Here is an 18080-nt window from a genome sequence, read left to right on the forward strand (position 1 = left end):
GTCAGCTGCAAGTCATTAAGGGAGCAGTGGAATGAAACTGATTTCAGGTTTCCTACAATCGTAGCCTCTGACTTAACCCTAACCCAACCTGAGTGTGATGTCAGAGGAAAAACAGTTGAATGAGAGCAAGGGCAAAACAAAAGTCTCATCTTTGCAAGGATTTGTACCAAGCACTAATGTGTTTGTGCCCTTAAAGCTAAAGATGTTAGCTTTAGCTCTGATGAAATGATTGGGCTGGCTGTCGTAGCTGTCTTGTCGATTTAAAATGTCACCAGCTGGATTGACGCATCGCTTGATGGCTAACATTGAAACATGAAAACAAAGTCTGATTATCAGTCTATGATGATGCTAAAGCTGCTATCAGCTCTGGAGGTGGTCCCACATGTTTCTGGTCGCAGACTCCACAGACTGCTCACACTGCACTGCCACTATTTTAGGTCAGATTTTGAGAAAATCCGCAACATAACAAACAACTCAGACCAGATGAGTCATGGGTGCCAGTGCTTATTGATCCACCTTAAAAATGATCTGTCTACGGCTGCGTTTTTTTTTGGTCCACACCACAATTTATGTCTCAGCCTTCAGCCCTCTGCCACTGCTGCTGCACACACTCAATATAGGAGGGAAGTGTTTGAGGGCAAGTGTGTCGCAGATGGAAGAACGCTGCGAGAAAAACTACAAGGTTATGATTTATTCAAGGCACAAGCCACAAGACTGCTTTGTAGCATGTGTGTGGCCATAAGCCTATAGCTTCTTGGAGTTTAGAAAACAAAAGTCACAGAGAAGGCGAATCAAGTCACGCTGCTTTACAGCAACATCGTTTTGTAGTTCATGTTAGGAATGTTACGATGTTACAATTTTTAATGGGGCAAGAGAGCCAGTCGGATAATCTGGCAGGTTGGAAAGAGATTTGCACCAACATAGAAAAACTGTTGTGGCCCAGAGCCACAAAAAGGTCATACCATGGTCACATGTCAGCCAAGAGCAAACCCAATGAACCAGAACTGGTCCAAGTCTGGGCCAGATCCAGGCAAACCAGAACAGAAATGATGTGTGGCCCAGATGGAGGACAGTCCTGGTTCATTCGGTTTGAGGCTCAGATCTCGCAAACAGGGGCGGACCGCCCAAGTGGCGTCATTCCACGCGGTATGTTGGCCGGATGAGCGTGTCTGGCCCAATTTTGCTACCAGGTCAATCAATATTACTACAGGATTGTGCCATTTTTTAAATCCCAAACTTCTCTTAAGGTTTTTGAATGAACTTCAATTGTCTGTGTAATCACACATAAAAGAAATGTTAAAATCCTCAATCTGAATATTAGAGATTCACTGGATTAAATGGAGCATCGAGTGAATGCAGATACACAAAATAGTCTCCATTTGCGTGCATTTGCAACAAGCAGGAGAGCAGACAAACAAATGTGGATGTTGAGGGGCAAGATGTCAACAAATATGGCTTGAAGCAAGTCTTTTTTCAATCCATTTTTTGCTTTTGGACTCTCCTGGAATTGGAGTTATTGGAATTGTATGGATCAGACAAGCCGGAAACAATCAATACCTCCTCACACCTAAACGACTGAATAAGTCGACAATCAGCGACTCCAGAAACGACATGCTGCTGCAGCGTGACAGCAACGCACAGTCAAATTGTAATGTCACTGTTGTTAATGAAGCTTCCAAGCTTCAAACTACTTCACAGATTGAAAATGGCAGCGCCTTGTTTCACAAATGACAAAGTGTGATGACGGGGTTGTGTAACTGTTCTATTGCTGGCCTTCATTTTAACCTCCAAGTAAGTCTGTTTGATGCAGGGATTTGCTAAAAACCTGTGCGATCATCTTCCTGCTTATGTTTCATGCCCCGTCACTGTGTTCCCGGATCTCACTAATCACCTTGGCGAGACCAAAACTTGTTATTTAGCAAAACGAGACCCAAAAGACTGGAATCCTCCTCCAAAAAACATGTTAAATAAGGAAAATGTGACGTACAAGGCGAAGGCTAATAATAAAGCAAAGGAGGACGACAGCGAGTCCAAACATATGTGGAGAGAGATGGAGAGATTTGTTGATGCTAAGACAGTCTGTGGGCTGGTCTGGTCCTGAGGGTGAGTCAGAGAGTGGGTGTCCAGCGGTCAGCGGGGCCATCAGGGGCCGGGCTCGCCTGTAAGTGTGTGTGTGTGTGTGTGTGTGTGTGTGTGTGTGTGTGCGCGCGCGTGCGTGCGCGCATTAATTCCGCGCGTCCTGATTTTGTTACTCCACCAAATGTATTCAGCGAAATGCATCACAGCGCCCGAGGCTATGGTTTTTCATGATTCTCTGGCAGCGAGTGTTTTTTTATATTAAATTCGACGTAAGCCGGAGCCCGAGTTACTGCTGAGCAATTCGCCCACCACCGAGCTTCTCTTTCTTCCTCGGCCCCTTCTCTCCGCACCCCTGCTCCGGTTTTATCTCTCCTTTTTCGGCCTGTTCTCGCTCTCTCTTTCTCTCTCTCTCTCTTTCTCTTTCTGCCTTCATCCGTCCCTGTGTCTGTCAGGCTGCGTTTCTCTTCCACTGCCTCCTTCCTCGCTTTTCATCTCTCACTTTGTCTCCCCCCTCCGTCTCTCTCTCTCTCTCTGAAGGTGCTCTCGTCGCAGATGGCTCAAGAGCTCTGGTTTTTTTTTTTCACCGCGTCTCGGGCCGGTCTCAGTTTCCATCTCATGCAGGTCACACTCTCTTAGCCCTCGTCGCAGGCTGCCCACAGCTCCCGGAGAACAAGCACACTAAATGATTCCCGGCGAGAGGCTTTGTGTTTGAGATGAGGTGGAGAAAGAGAGAGAGAGGAGAGAGAGAGAGAGAGAGAGAGAGAGGGAGCGAGGGAGCGAGGGAGGGAGAAACAGAGGGTTTATGTAACCACTCGGCTGCACAATTGACTCGTTCGCTGACATGCTCTCTCCTTAGGTAAACACGGACCTTTCATTCTTTACAAGACCTCTACTGACCTTGTGGATCTTGCTCCAGAGAGAAAAAAAAGGGAAGATTTTACCTGTGTGTGTGTGTGTGTGTGTGTGTGTGTGGCAAACTGTAGGAGGTTAAGTTTTCCTTTATTCATATATCAGGGTTTAAAAAACATTACTCTGGTGTAATACCACTTGGGTTACTTGTTTTCATAGTTTCGGCCATCGTTCTGATTGGTATTAATAACATGGTCAGGGATTAACGAACGCCCAGGTTAGCCGGACTTTCATTTAATTACAATCAGATGCTATTTAAAACCCCTGACCCCGAGGTATGGAGCACAAGCATAACATGATAGTAAGATGAAGATAACACACGGCGTGGTTAAAGCACAACGAACGTTACTTAAAGCAACCAAATGTAACTTCCTAGAAAAAAGACAGCCAATTGTTTTATCCCTGGATCATCAGACGCTTTGACAGGTAGCTCGGTATGGACGCGTCGGTATTTGATGATCTGGGTTGAAAAGCTCAGGAAATTACATTTTGCAAATTTGAATAAAGACAGGACGTTCTTCAAAAAGGCAGCTTGTTAGCTAGCGAGCTTGTACAACTGCAATAACAAAACTCATTTGAACACAGATGAAAACAATACCTTGCTCTTTAATTCTTTGCGCTTACATTCCTACATTCAAACAATATGTGATACTGGTCTGTTGGGGTTGAGCGTACGACTCTGATGCACTGCTGTTCACTTATTATTTACTGTTGGGTTAGGTTTAGGAAAACATGGTTTGGGTTAAAATGTGTAAAGCATGTGTTTGAAAGGATTACCTCTATATGCTATATGACAAAAACGTGATCGGTCGGTTTCATTTGTCCTAAGCAACATTAATCAGGAATAACAGGAACAACAGCGGCAAGTGATGTCAGAAAGCCTGCCTGAACTTTTGGAACTTTTTTCGTTTGGAAATTTTCCGGGAAAAATTATTTCCCTCAACAGTCTGTAGTTCACAGTCACCATAGTTTACAGACCAACACTTTGATTCAATTTTGACTTATAATCTTATCATAGCTGTGCGCAGTTTTGCTGTTAAATAAGGATTTTTGAAAACAAATTTCCCTGAGAACACCTTATTTATTCAGAAATGGAGAACAATAAATATTTCTGATTTTGTATTATTACCTCTTTGTTATTGTAAATTTCAAAATGCAGAGTTTGAACTTCCTGTCCGAAACTAAATACAGTAGTTCCCCTTGAAGTGGTTTCTGACTGCTGTGTTCTCAGACTTCAGCAACATCGATGTGACAGGTCATGCTCTTCTTTTTAAGAGTTTTGTAAATTTTGAGTACATCAGTGTGCTGTGTGCAGTTCAAGAAAATAATTTGTACATAAGGAAACACGAGGTCAGTGAACACTTTGGCACAAAAAAAAAAGGGTAATCATCTGTTATGTCCGAATTTATGTAACCGAGGAGACACTGAATTTCATAATAACTCTGACAAATGAGCTGGAAAATACCGTTTTGGGGGTTTTGGCTTGATTTTTTAGTAGTATCATGTTACCGTTATGAAAAAACACAAGTTGTTATTAACTGGAACCGTCATGGGGATGCTGGGTTCATTTGCGGACGCTCATGTTTGCCTTCTCACACAGATGTCGGTGAACACTGTCATTACCGCTGATTCATGTTGCACTGGTTCATTGTCTTACCCATACTGCGTCTGTCAACAGCCCCAAACAAAGCTTTACTCATCGACCAGCGATGACCTGTTGATTTTCTTTTCCCAGCCATAAAGTAAACTGACTACTGGTGGGTTCCTTTTCCACAGTGATCGGAACACAAATCAAGCCTTTGCAGCCGAATATTGACCGGCAACTGGCAAGTAGCTGCCGTTTGTTTTCGACCCGGGAGTCACTCACCGATGTTGTGTATGTTTGGCCTGACTGTGTAGTCAGGAGGAGTCTGACTAGAGTCATCATCCGCCTGGGAAACTGAGAGACACAAAGACAGAGAGAAAAAGAAGCAGAGGAGAGAATCAAAGAGAGACAGGAGGGAAGAAATACTACATTAAAACGACAAGACTGAGTAAAATGTACATTATCGGAAAAACAGAACAGAACAGTTGGTGTCGCTGAGAAACGCACGAAGAAATCTTGGACCCGACTCTCCAGACGACTTCCATCTGATGATTACAAGCATTTGGAACCGGCGGACAGAAATCATTTTCTACATTAACTGTTCGTCTAGACACGGAATTACATTCAGCCGCCGTTGCCAAATCATCCACGAATGAATGATGTGTGGGTTTGTTCGCGCACGCGCGTCTTTGTGCATTTTTGTCAATTAAACGTCTGCGCGAGCCTGTGATTCTGATGCACAGCGAGCGAGAAGTTCGCCTGGAAGCCGGTGGCAATCAATTCGCAGCCCTTCAACGAGCGCAAAGCAATATGCCATGAATATTCACGTCCCCTTTTCTTATCTTGAAGTTGGGCTCAGGTGGAGAGGGAATGAAAAAAAGCGGCGTGGAGGCAGCTGAAATCAACAGCTTTTTTGATAGCAAGCTGTTAAAACGACCTTGCTGAGTAAAGGTTGCGGATTGTAAACCGACAAAATGCACCGGTGCGCGCGCACACACACACACACACACACACGGCCATTCATGCAACACATGCATACACACGTGAAAAAAAAAAGAAGAAAATTTATGGCTGACACAGTGCCATGTGCACACACAAACACACACACGTAGAGGCAAACGGAGGCGTGGTAGACACATCAATAGATTAGCCGTGACACTGCGATGGAGGGGTGGGGGGTGTTTAGGTGATGTGTACACAGGGGCTGACACTGGCCTGAGTGTGGGATGTATTAGTGCTGACAAGGTTAGAGGAGAGGGGGAGGCTTTCAGCGCTGGGCTCCCTGATCAAAGGCCTGCAGGGGAGAGAGCAGGCTACCAGGGTAAAAATAACACACACGCTACACAGAGCAGCAGGCATCAGAGAGCCAGAAGAGAGAGAAGAAGAAGAGATAGACGGTGAGGATGAGGAGGAGGAGGAGGAGGAGGAGGGGGAGGAGGGAGAGGGCTGGTCAAGAGAGCTGGAGGGGAGAGAGGGATGGAGAGCGACAGGGAGGGCAGAGCGAGCTGGGTGCAGCCGAAAAACAGTTTTTTTCCTTTTCGCATCTTTTGTGCGGCTTCACGAGAGCATGTCATTCACAGAGAGAGAGAGAGAGAGAGAGAGAGAGAGAGAGAGAGAGAGAGAGATAGATAGAGCATTACTGTAATAGCACTGAGACAGAGAATAACATTAAGCCATCACTCTCAAAGCGCTGCTTCGGGGAGGAGGAGGGGGGAGACGCCATAATCAAAACCTCGCCAAGACAGCGCGCGGCAGAGAAGCCTCTCTCGGAGACAAGGCTGTCAGATCTTAGTTTTTCTCTCTCTCTCTCCCTCCCTCTCTCTGTCTCCGTCTGTTCCCTATCTTTGTCTCTGGGTTCTCTGCACGTTCGTGAGATGGAAAGAGAGGAGAGTGGGGATGAAGTGACACAGGAAAACGAGAGTTTGCCGGGTCTCACCGGTGGAGCAGCAGACGTAGACCCTCAGTCTCAGGCAGCTGTGGCCGTGGTGGTGGGTGGGTGTGGCTGAAAACAGAGAGCAAACACACAAACAACAGCGCGTCAACCTTGTGCCCTCTGCAGGCCGCAACGCCCTCAACAATCAGCTGCGCACGCTGCCGCAGCCGCCTGTCCTCGGCTGAACTTCCACAATCTATTAGCAGCACCCACACGCAGGCGAGCTCATGTGGGTTACAGCAGCTGAGGAGGAGATACTGAAATATTTTGGCTGCGCAACATCCTCAGGCTCCCATCACAATAAAAACCAGTGGCTGGTGCTTTGTGTCCTGACTCACAGATATAGTAGTACTGCTGGCCCACGTTGAACTCGTAGCCCAGCGAGAAGGCGCTGTAGCGCTGGAACTTCTCCGAGAACTTGATGGGAGAGTTGGGCGCATGGGGCCGGTTGCACTCCCAGCGCTTGAAGCCCAGCTGGGGGTCGCAGCTGCGGTAGCCACGGTAGCTGACCATGTAGAGGATGTACTGCTCGGCCACGGTGCGCTCCAGCGTCCCCCGCTGGGTGGTGTTGTAGTGCGGGCAGTAGATGTCCAGGTAGTCGTTGACGCTGACCTGCACCGTGTATCCCTCTTTTCTTAACCTGAATAAGACAAGGAGCGAGGAAGAGGGAGAAAGCAGAAGTGCAATCAGCAACCAGGGCTGCAAATAATTAACTGTTTTCAATAAGGGAATAAGAGGAATAGAAATCTGACATTTAGATCCAGTCATCAGCGTTAGGGTTGCCAGGAAACCAGCCTCAGAAAATCACCTCTCACAGCCAGAAAAAAAAAAGAAAAAGAAAAAACACTCGCATGCATAATCCTCATAAAACTGCACCTTGTCATTAAAAAAAAAAACATTTTTACAAGCAAACAAGATACAGCATGTTAATCAGAGAGCTTTAGGTGCGCTCGTAGGTGGATTTATGTACATTTGGACGGAGCCAGGCAAGCCGTTTCCCCTAGTTTCCAGTGTTTACGCTCCAAATCTGATTGTAAAAACGAAACATTCAGTCTTGGTTGAGTATGTAGGTCATATAGAGGCATCGGTATTGAACTGAAACTGTTTCATAACCAGTTAAAAACTCCTTGTAGTAGCTTCAACATGCACATCAGACTCTGAATTTTTTGGGTTAGGATTAGGCAATTGATCAATTCATTGCTTGTTTCTTAAGTCTATAAAAGATCAGTAAATAGTGAAAAATGCCCCAAAAGATGTTTAATTCACAGAAAAAAAAATAAAAACTCACATTTGAGAGAGAATTCAAATATCAAAGTCGTTGTCAGATATGTTTCTGCTTTTTGACCAGCTAATAAACTGAGCAACTCTATAATTAATTGCAAAATAAATAGCAACATAGACCCCAGAGATATTCAGATTTTTCCCTCAGCGTACAATAACACCCTCGTTTTCATGAGATGAACCAACTTACTCTTCTTGTGAAGGGCTCGCTGCATGGGTGGAATATGGTGTTGATAAGAGGTACAAAATGCAGGTTTTCTTGAAAAAACATTCCAGGCTTTGTGCAACATCAGAATCCAAGGCAAGGCAAGATGTGATTCAAATGACAAATGTGAATTAGAGATTTTCCGAGCCTAATGATGGGAGTTTCTTACTGGGTAATCCTCTTGGGACCACCTCTTCTCTCCAGGAGTCTGATAATGTGATTTTGTCTGAGTCAAACGTTTCTCCTTTTCCTGGAGTTTCCTCAGACTGATTTAAGTTGGGGCGATTACATTTTTGAATGTTCGTTTGTGTTGTCGAAGGCCACGTTGAAGCTTTAAAGGGCTCATCCGTGTTGGTCATTTAAAAAACATACTGACGTTTAAATCAAGCCCTGCAGTGTGCCTTGGATTGCTTTTATATCTAATCAAGACTTCCTTTCCACACATGCAATTAGCCCTTAATTATACACAGTACGTAAACCTGTATGTGATCACCATAAAGACCCCGGCAGCACTTTCCCTCCACTGTCCTCACAAACTATTACACCTTTCTCCCTCCTCTTCGTATAAAAATACACTTTTTCACACTAAATGCCTCGCGGGCGAACGCTGAGAATGATAATCTGCACTCCTCGTCGTCTCCCCTGAGCCGGCTACAGGCCGGGTCATTGAGGCGGAAGGAGATCCTGTCAGGGGCGATGTATGCTCTGGCCGCAGGGGAACCGGCCTGCACGCGGTACGTATGATGGGCCGAGCTCCCTCCGCAGCCGCCACTGATGGACGAGCAGGCTGTTAGCAGGGAAGGAAGGCCACTCTGAGGTGAGTGAGTGTGTGTGTGTGTGTGTGTGTGTGTGTGTGTGTGATGGTACAGTAACCCTCCAGTTGATTCAAGGCTCCACGCTGAAACAACCGAGACAATGATGTGATTTTCACATTCAGCCGCCACGCTGTGATCTCGGCTGTTTATAATACTAAGTATACCTATTATGTAAATTACACAATCTGTAATTAGACAAAGTAGAAGTCATTAGAAGGGCTCCTGCAGGTGAGCTGATGAGCTGGCTGCAGTGATGTGTAACCTACAGCGGGCGCCGCTGTAACGACCCGCCCGCACCACTAGGTGGAGGTATGGTGCTGCAGTGTGTTTGCAGAGCAGACATCCTCCTCTGTCGCCTCTACGCTCATTTCTTTTCTTTCCTCCTGGTTGTCTCCTCTTTTCAGACATTTTTCTCTCTCACACACGCGCGCACACAAAGGGACACACACGTACACTCAGAGCCATCCCCTTGCTGTGTATACATTGTGCCTACACACACACACACACACACACACACACACACAAACCTGTGGACACACAAACATGCGCGCACGTGCACACGTTACTGGGTCAGGCCTCCTGGGAGATTATTATTCAATTACAAAATGTGGATCAGAAATGTCATAGCACCTCTCTCTACCTTCGCTCGCTCTCTCTCTCCGTCTCGCCATATTTTTTTTCTGGATCCTCTCCATCCTCCTTTTCATCTCCACCCCTTCTCTTCCATCACACACACACACACACACACACACACACACACACACACCGAGGCAGATGAATATCAATTCTCTTAACCAGTGTTTCTTTTTGGGCCATCAATCTTATCTGCGCCTTCTATCCCCCGCGCTCAGATGTGAGATGACAGACTTTTGTCTTGCAGTGTTGCGGGAGGAGACAACACAGCTACGCTTCAAAGGGACTATATTTAGAGAAGGGGGGGGGTTGCGGGGGTGGTGGAGGTGGTGGGGTATTGAGATTGGGAGGGAGGGGGCAGACGGGGGTAGAGGGAGAGATAAAGAGGTACAATGGGGTGTGGGGTAGGGAGAATTGTAAGTAGATAGACCTAAGATGAAAGTGGGAGGAAGAGGGTGCGTTGAATATGAAAACAGGAGAGAGGAGAGGAGAATCCTGGATGCGAGCGGCGTGCGGGCAAAAAAGAAGTCGGAGAGCGATGCAGTCGCTGAGAAGTAGGTGAGAGGACAACGGCGGAGGAGGCAAGAGCAGGAAGAAGAGTGCGCGTCTGCGTTGATGGGCAGCACTGAGACTGAAAATAGAAAGTATATCCAGCGTAAATACAGGATTTAGGCTCATTGCACAATTTTCATGCCAATTAAATGACCTAAACAAGCACAATTTTTCAATTTGGCCAGTGGTGCTGTTCAGTTTTTATTTGATTTGACTTCTTATCAAGACTTGTTATGTATCTTGTTCTATATGTTATATGTTTTTTGTGTGTGTGTGGACCCCAGAAAGAGTCGCTGCAACCCTAGCAGCTGCTAACGTGGATCCAACTGGATAAACAAAGAAGAAAGACACAAAGACTTAAAGCTAGCGTGCTTAGTCTCACTGTGGGGATATGAAGACAGTCGCCAACAAGTGACCATGAATTCCACAAAGTAAGGGACGTATATTACATTAGATGATTAATAAAATGAGTGGAACTTGCCACGGCACATCTCAGCAGTATATCAGATAATTTGAATCCGCCCACTCCATCAATTTCCTCCGTGTCTTTGTTTATCTCAGTCCACAGATCAGTACCTGCAAACGCAGACAGCCAGTGATGCATTGCTGTCTGAAGGTTAGCATTAGTCTTTTAAATGTCAGGAAGTAGTGAAAAAGTGAGCGTTTGAAATTTCCATAGTTGCCAGATGGTAAATGTTAAAGCTGCTGTAAGTGTAATTATCTGATTAAAATAGGTGTTAAGTAGCTGGGTACTCCAACAGTAATCACAGTGGTACGCTGTTTGGTCAGTAACCCATGTCTCTCCTCCACCTGCTCGAGCAGTGAAAGAGAGAATTAAATGTTCTGTCATCCCCGCTCCCTTTATCCAATCAGGACAGAGAACTGCATACAGAGGCGGTCCAGAGGGAAAGAGTGACGCTAACAGGAAGTTAAGGCAACGACACTTACAGCAGCTTTGAGCGATCGTACCCGAGGCTAAAAAAAAAATTTGGGGGTAGAATATCAGTACCCGAGTCATAACCATGAGAGCAGGCAGGCGCAAAATGTGCAATTGTACAGAACACATATTAAACTGGGTTGGCTGGCGCTGAGTGGACCACTCAAACTGAACACAGCATTCCTCAGTGAGAACGTTCGAGCAGCACTTCCAAGTCGCTTCGAATGAGCGCTGAGTGGCGCTCGCGAATCACGTTCATCAGACATCTACATTTTCCTCACCTGACCACGTCAGAAAGTGAATCAAACCAACTACCGTACTCAGCATCACAGAACAGTCAGATCGTAGAACGTGAAGAGTTGAAGAGTGCGAAAAGCCAGCGGTGACGTCTTGAAACTGCTCTTTTTCGTCCAATCTGCACTTCAAAATCCCCAAATATTTCATTTACAGTCATACAAAACTCCAAAAAGCATCACATCTCAGCAGCACAGTTTGGGACATCCAGCATATTTTCTTTAATTACTATCAAAACTGTCACCGATTCATCTTTCTGCTGGTTAACTGATCCTTCCAGCTCGTGATGAATAAATGCCACCCTGTTATGTTTTACTGTTTTGGTTCTCACTCAGCCTCACTAGACGTAACTACACAGCGGGAGGACCGTTTGTTCCAAATGTAGATACAGCAGCAAAAAAGAAGAGGGGGAGGAGGAGGAGGAGGGAGAGACGAAGTAGAAGGTAAGGTGGTGCAGGAGGGAAAGAGAGGAGAGGAGACTAAAAGGGTGGAGCGAGAGGAACAGGCTGGCTTGGGCGAGAGGAGTCCCTCTAGGTGCGCGCTGTTATATAAGCAGTCCACTTAGTGGCACAAGACAGAAAGGTTGCAGGGCAGAGAGGCATGGAGGGAGGAGACGGGGAGGAGAGAGAAACAGAAGAAGAGGGTGAGAGGAGATTTAATAACTTACGGTTGTGGGAGGTGGGTGGGGGGGGGAAATGCACTGAATGATGACAACAGAAGAGAGGAGGCGCCGAATAAGGGAGGCAGAGGCCTCGACAGAGACATAGTGCTCCCCGGGGACCAACATATATGTGGTAAAAGTGCATAAAAAAGACTGATGGCTCTCATTCTCTCGTTGTCTCTCCTTTCCCGCAGCCCTCTCCGGCTCTCTTCCTCTCCCGCTCTCTCTCTCTCTCTCTCTCTCTCTCTCTCTCTCTCTCTCTTTCCGCTGTGCATTGTCTCTGCAGTGGTTTTGCTGTCTCATCATCATTTTCCTGTGAGTGGGAGTGCGCAGCTAGTTAGTAAAAGGCCGCACAAGCTGGCGGAGACTGCCAGGGGAGGGAGAGAGAGAGAGAGGGGAGGGGGGTGAGGAGGAGGAGGAGGAGGAGGAGGGTGGTGCGGCGAGGAAGATGAGACAAAGATAGCACCGCTGCACCTTTTCACATCTGCGCTAAAAAGAGTCTTTGGAGGATATTGCGGGTATCAATAAATAACAATGGTGAGGTAGCGCTGCAGCTTAAAGACACTCAGGAACACGCAGCGGACAGAAGCGGACGCAGAGAAGCCCTCATGCCTGCGGAGAGTCATTTGTAACAGAAAAATGAGAAAAAAACAAACAAACACACGAAACAATATCAGGGTCTATTCCCTCACTTTCCACATGAGCGATGCCAATCATTTCCTGGTTTTGGTTCGCCGAATTTATAACTAAAAACAAATCCACCTCCCCCGTCACTTCCCCCACCGTATAATAATTTTGCTCGATTGCATCAAAGTGAAAGCGGGAACACGAGTGCTCACAGCTGGCTTTCAAGGAAAAAAATAATACCGGCGCAATTGCATTTGTTGTTGTTTTTTTCCCCCCCCTCCTCTGACAAGAATGGATATGAAAAGTCTGAATCCACCAAGGTATTCTTCACAGTCTGAAGTTAGTGCTGTTTGTTCTGCTGCAGGTTCGCCCTACATGACTGCCAGAGGCTCCAACTGTTTTCAAAAATCCATTAAAACAGCTGGAAGAGACAAGTTGTAGCTTTTTTGACAAACGTAGTCCAACCTTGCAGTAGAAAAGACGGTAACAGCTCGACTGTGAGGAAGAAAAACACACTCGTGGGTTTCAACCCCTTGTCATTTGAAAGGTGCAGTAACAGTACAATTACAACAGTGTTATCGTATGCAAATGAACACAATCATGTAACTGTGTTTTTTTCTTCCCAGGCCTACAAGCTTCCAACCCCTGCTTTATGTGGCCAGATTTTGCTTCTTGGTTATTTTTTCTTGCAAAAATAGCCAGAGATTTTATTTTTCTCCATCTGGCTTCATGTCCTTGTACATGTCAGGGTTTGGGCTTTTGGTTTAATGATATCCTGTTTTATTTTGTAGTTCTTTCCCCATGTGTTGTGTTTTGTTTTACGTTTCACTTCCTCTATTTTTCCTTTTCTCGCCTTCTTTCTTGGTCACCTGTGTTCCATTTGTAAATTAGTCCCTACTTAAGCCTGTGTTTTTCTCTTACTCATGGTCAGTTTGTTGGTGCTGTTACCAAATTCCGGTCCTGTGTCTCCTGCGTTCCCGCCTGTGTTCCTAGTGTTCCTGCCTGTGTTCCTAGTTTGGGGTGGTTTGTACCCTTTTTAGATTTTGTGCTTTTTGTCGACTTCCATTTGTACTTGCTTTTATGGATTTGTTATAGACCTCAGCTTTGTTATTAAAGCTCACCTTTTGTTCTTTATTCTGCCTGCCTGAGTGTCTTTTGAGTCCTCACCACTTTTGCTGCACATAATACAGTACATCTACAAAGCAATAATGAGCACAGTCAAAAATAGGGCCATGAGTATGATTCAATTTAAAGAATCGACTTTTGCATAAATGTTCTTGTCACTGCACAGACTATCACACCCTCCACGACAGTAATTAACAAGTTGTTTTTTGGAGGCTGCATCATTTGTCACTATTGCCTTCCAGGATGCCTGCCATGAAAAACTAGTTCATTAAACTTTTTATAATCTAATTATGTAAAAGCTTGTGCTTCTTGTGTACCTCTGCAGCACCGCCGGAGAAGCTTCTCTCAGCAAAGCTGAGGTCAGCTTTGCATCATCATTGATGACCTTAAAGACACACTCTCTGGGGTAATCAACATCAGCCTCATCAGGAGGATAAACCAGCGATGCGCGAAATGGCGTGGCTTGAACGCCACTCACAAATCGTGTGTTTACCACCGAGAAGACTCTTCCGATCGAGTCCCCTGGTAGAGTTGAGCTAGGCTCTGCTGTTTTTCTCTGTACCTCAGCACCAAAACTCATTACTGGTGCACGCACACATGCACAAAAAGACGCAGACAACCATCAGACACACACACACAAACACACACACACACACGAAGAAGGCACAATATCTCCTGTGAGTCGTCACTGATTGAGTTAACGGCACAATTAACGGCCCGGTTTACAATGTTTCGATCCAAAATGGAGGATTGAGGGTGGAACAAGTGCTGAGCCAGTCTGTGGGAAGAGGCAAACGCTGCAACTCTCTTCTATGGCTATTGGGCCACAGGGAGTCATCCACCAGTTTCCTCTACAGCCTCTGTCCACTTCTGCCTCAGAGAAATTGAGGAAAATTACCTTTTCATATTTACCCGTTCCTGTATAAACCTCCCCACGGCTTCCACCTTGGCTTCCTTCATTCGAAAAAGCTCTGCCACATTTATTTCCTGGCCTTTATTTAATTCAGGGAAGCTTTCGCAATAACGTTTCTTAACATTTACAGACATCCACAGCTCGGAGACATCCTGTAAAGCGGGAGTGTGCGTCATCGCCTGCAGTCGTTCTGCAGAAGAAATTACAATTCTTGCTCAAGGACACCTTGAGAGCAATTACTTTTTCAAGCCGATCACCTTAGGAGCTGTTTATCAATTTGAACCAATCACATTGCAACCTTTCCGTCCCCATACTGACCCCAGTTGGCATGTTTCCTGCTCCGTCCAGCAGCTTCACTTTAATGTAAACCGGAGATTATATCCACATGTACTCCTCTGCCGGGAGACTCTGCGGCAGAGAAGTGCCAAAACGCCGGAGCTTTCTACAGAATTAATCACCTCAGTAATTAATACATCTGTGCTGACGTTGCCTTGTCATGACATTTACACAGCATGCCAACAACGATGACGTGGAACAACTTCGTAAGTGCAACATCAGACGCTCAATTACACGCAGAAAGTTATAGATTTCAGCTTTTAAGTGATATTTTATTGATCTCCTTTAAACAAAACCTCCCTGCTCGCCTCTCTCGGAGGGACGTCACAGTGCAGCCTCAGCTAAAGAGCAGCAGCTTGTGGGGCCCGTTCTTGCCGACACAGGGGCTGAGAAATGGATCTTTCAGTTAAACGCCGCTCTCTCTGCTCACTACTCCAGCCTGCAGTTCAGCTGCTCGCTGCCTCCATCTCCCCCAGCCTCGCTCCGGGCGTGACTTTAGTAAAGTGGGTGGGGGCTCGAGGGACCCTTTCCAAAAATGTATCATATTAGCCAACTTAACTGAGGAAAATACATCTATAAGAAGGGCATGCAGTGTGTCGCGTATTAAGAATTATATCTGGCAGCACCCCTGGATTTCATAGTGCAAGCCGGCCGAGGAGATGATGCAGAGACAGGTCACGACTCCAGCCTGAACGGGTGGCTAAACGACAAAAAACAGATCATAAGATCATAATACAAAGTACCGCTTGTGTCTGAATGTTTGATTCAGGACCTTTATCTTATTTTACATCTAAGCTTTTACTACAAAAGGCTTGGACATCCCATCCTTGCTTATGAACATCTGAGCCTTTCATGGACTCCCCTTTCATACCCAGTCATACTATCACCTCCTACCAGTGAACCGGTTCACCTGTGGAACGTTCTAAACGTCCACGAACGTCCAAGTCTCTTGTTGCTCCTGTCCCAACTTGTTTGCAACGTGCTGCTGGCATCAAATTCAAGTATGTATTTACAGAAATAACTGAAGTTGATGACGCAAAACATTAAAGACATTGTAAATGTATCATTGAGTATTCATAAAAAATGATGAGGAAATTATTCAGTTTAATCTGTGTTTAAGACGGCGTCCTTAACGTTTTTGGAATCAGGGTTGTAATAAATGCATCTTTCCATCTATAAAACATTAGAAAATGATGAGTTATCACTATTGCAATTCACACAGCTTAAGAGAATCTTCATATCGCCTCCTTGTCTGGCTAACGGTCCAAAACCTGAATGTATTCATATTGATATATTATATTCATATTCAATTTATATTCAAATTCAATTTACAATCATACAAAGGAGAGAAAAACAGCAAATTATCACACTTGAGAAGCTAGAAGCGTCAAATGTTAAGCATTAAAGCATAAAAAATGTGTTTTTTAAATTAGAAACTTGAATGGAACTCAGTAAAGCACATACCTCTGAGGAGGAGCAACAGTCCCCTTTAATTCAATCAAAGCATAATCCAATACCAACCTAGATAGCCCCGTATCAATCAAAATGTTGAACCCATAACTGCTTCACCATAATTTAAGATCACCAGATGTAGGATCCACATCAAATAGTGCTCATTGTAGATAGCAGCCATCTAAATAAATCTGATTTTAACATCCAGAGCCATGCATTATTCCCTGAGAAATTACAAAAATGGTGAAAACTGCCCTGTCTTGCAAGGTTAATGAAAGTGATCTACACCAAAAGAAGCTAACGGATCTATTCTGGACAAGGTTTCAAAAAATACGTTCAGTAGTTTTTGTGTAATCCTCCTGACAAACCAACCAACAAACATAACCTCCCTGGCGAAGGTAATCATGTATGCTAAACTAAGTTTTTCAGCTTTTTCTTATGAAAAGCTTGATATTTTTTTCCCCCTCTGTAACCTTTTCAAATATATCAAACAAAACATCACAACATCTAACATCTGTTTGCAACTTGTACACATATACAAACTTGGTCATGGGTAGAAATTGCTACATTTTAAAAACCTCCTGTGTTAGGGATTTAATGACATCTAGTGGTGTGGCTGAAGATTACGACCAACTGAACACCCCTCGTGGCCACTATGAACATAAAAAACTTCCCTCTCTAGAGCCAGTGTTCGGTTAGTCTGTTCTGGGCAACTGTAGAAACATGGCAGACTCTGTAGAAGAAGATTCTAAGGTTACCAAAACACAATGATTCTTAGTTTCAGGGGATTATACACATATAAAAGCATAATAATGAACATTATATTCAATTTCTGCTTCTAAATCCAACACACTGGGCCTTTAAGAAGTCATAGATTAAAAAAAGTGAATAAACAAAGTTGGGCGACACCGGCCGAACACAAATGTCACCTGGTGTTTACAAGCAGGCTCAGTGGGCATCCTTATTTGAATTGTGGCCGTGAGGGAAACAAAATGTGATCATGATCAACATAATAACACCATTTCCGCAGTTCCAACCTCTGATTAAATCATTTGCAAAGCATTATGGGTCGCTGCCAGCTCATTCAGAGGAAATATGAACCGGCATAAATTTCATTGATTAATCTATGTGGCTTAAGCTGCTCTTTACTTTCTCGACATCCACAGAGGAGTTTTAAATATCAAACAGAAATATGGATGACACAGTTGAATATTAAACTGTGGCTCTCCTCCAACTAGACTCTTTGCATAAAATAAATGTAATAGAGGACACTGGGCATCCTTTTTTTCCCCCCCTTTTATTACAGTGAAATGTTCCAAGGACCACTTGGGAATGTTTTTTTCTGGCTATAATTGGCCACTGTGCTGTGGGCATTGCATTAGTGTACCAGCTCCAGACTGGCACTGATATGACTTATATTTTAGTGAGCACTCAAATCCAACCATAAACTCCCTATTTTAGTGAGTATAGCTTGGTAGAAATCTTTAGTAGCTAAATTATCAGCGCTATTGTCCCCGCAATGTTCAAAAAACTCTGGTCGCGTTAGAACAGGATGGATGACGCTCAAAAAAAGACATAAAAATGTTGAAAAAAGGTGACGGGAAATCCTCCGATCCTAATGAGAGAAAACCTTCAGAGGTATCAGGAGGTGATGTCAGACCGCAGTCGCAGGCAGTGTCTAAAAGTCATCCATCCCGCTGAGCTGGTAGTGTGATTATATCCCGCGACAAGCGGCGATAACAA

At 44.9% G+C, this 18080-nt stretch overlaps 1 protein-coding gene across 1 annotated transcript in view; it reads right to left on the reverse strand.

Moving 5' to 3' along the window:
• efna3a (ephrin-A3a) overlaps positions 1 to 18080 on the reverse strand; it is a 70047-nt gene that overhangs the window by 5692 nt on the left and 46275 nt on the right. Inside the window, exons 2-4 of the mRNA XM_030412906.1 lie at positions 6845 to 7146; positions 6510 to 6575; positions 4856 to 4927 (exon numbers count right to left, since the gene is read on the reverse strand). Of these exons, the coding sequence (XP_030268766.1) occupies positions 4856 to 4927; positions 6510 to 6575; positions 6845 to 7146 (440 nt within the window). The remainder of the gene's footprint in view (positions 1 to 4855; positions 4928 to 6509; positions 6576 to 6844; positions 7147 to 18080) is intronic.

Source organism: Sparus aurata, chromosome 3 (assembly GCF_900880675.1).
Source record: "Sparus aurata chromosome 3, fSpaAur1.1, whole genome shotgun sequence".
NCBI classification, from domain to species: Eukaryota; Metazoa; Chordata; class Actinopteri; order Spariformes; family Sparidae; genus Sparus; species Sparus aurata.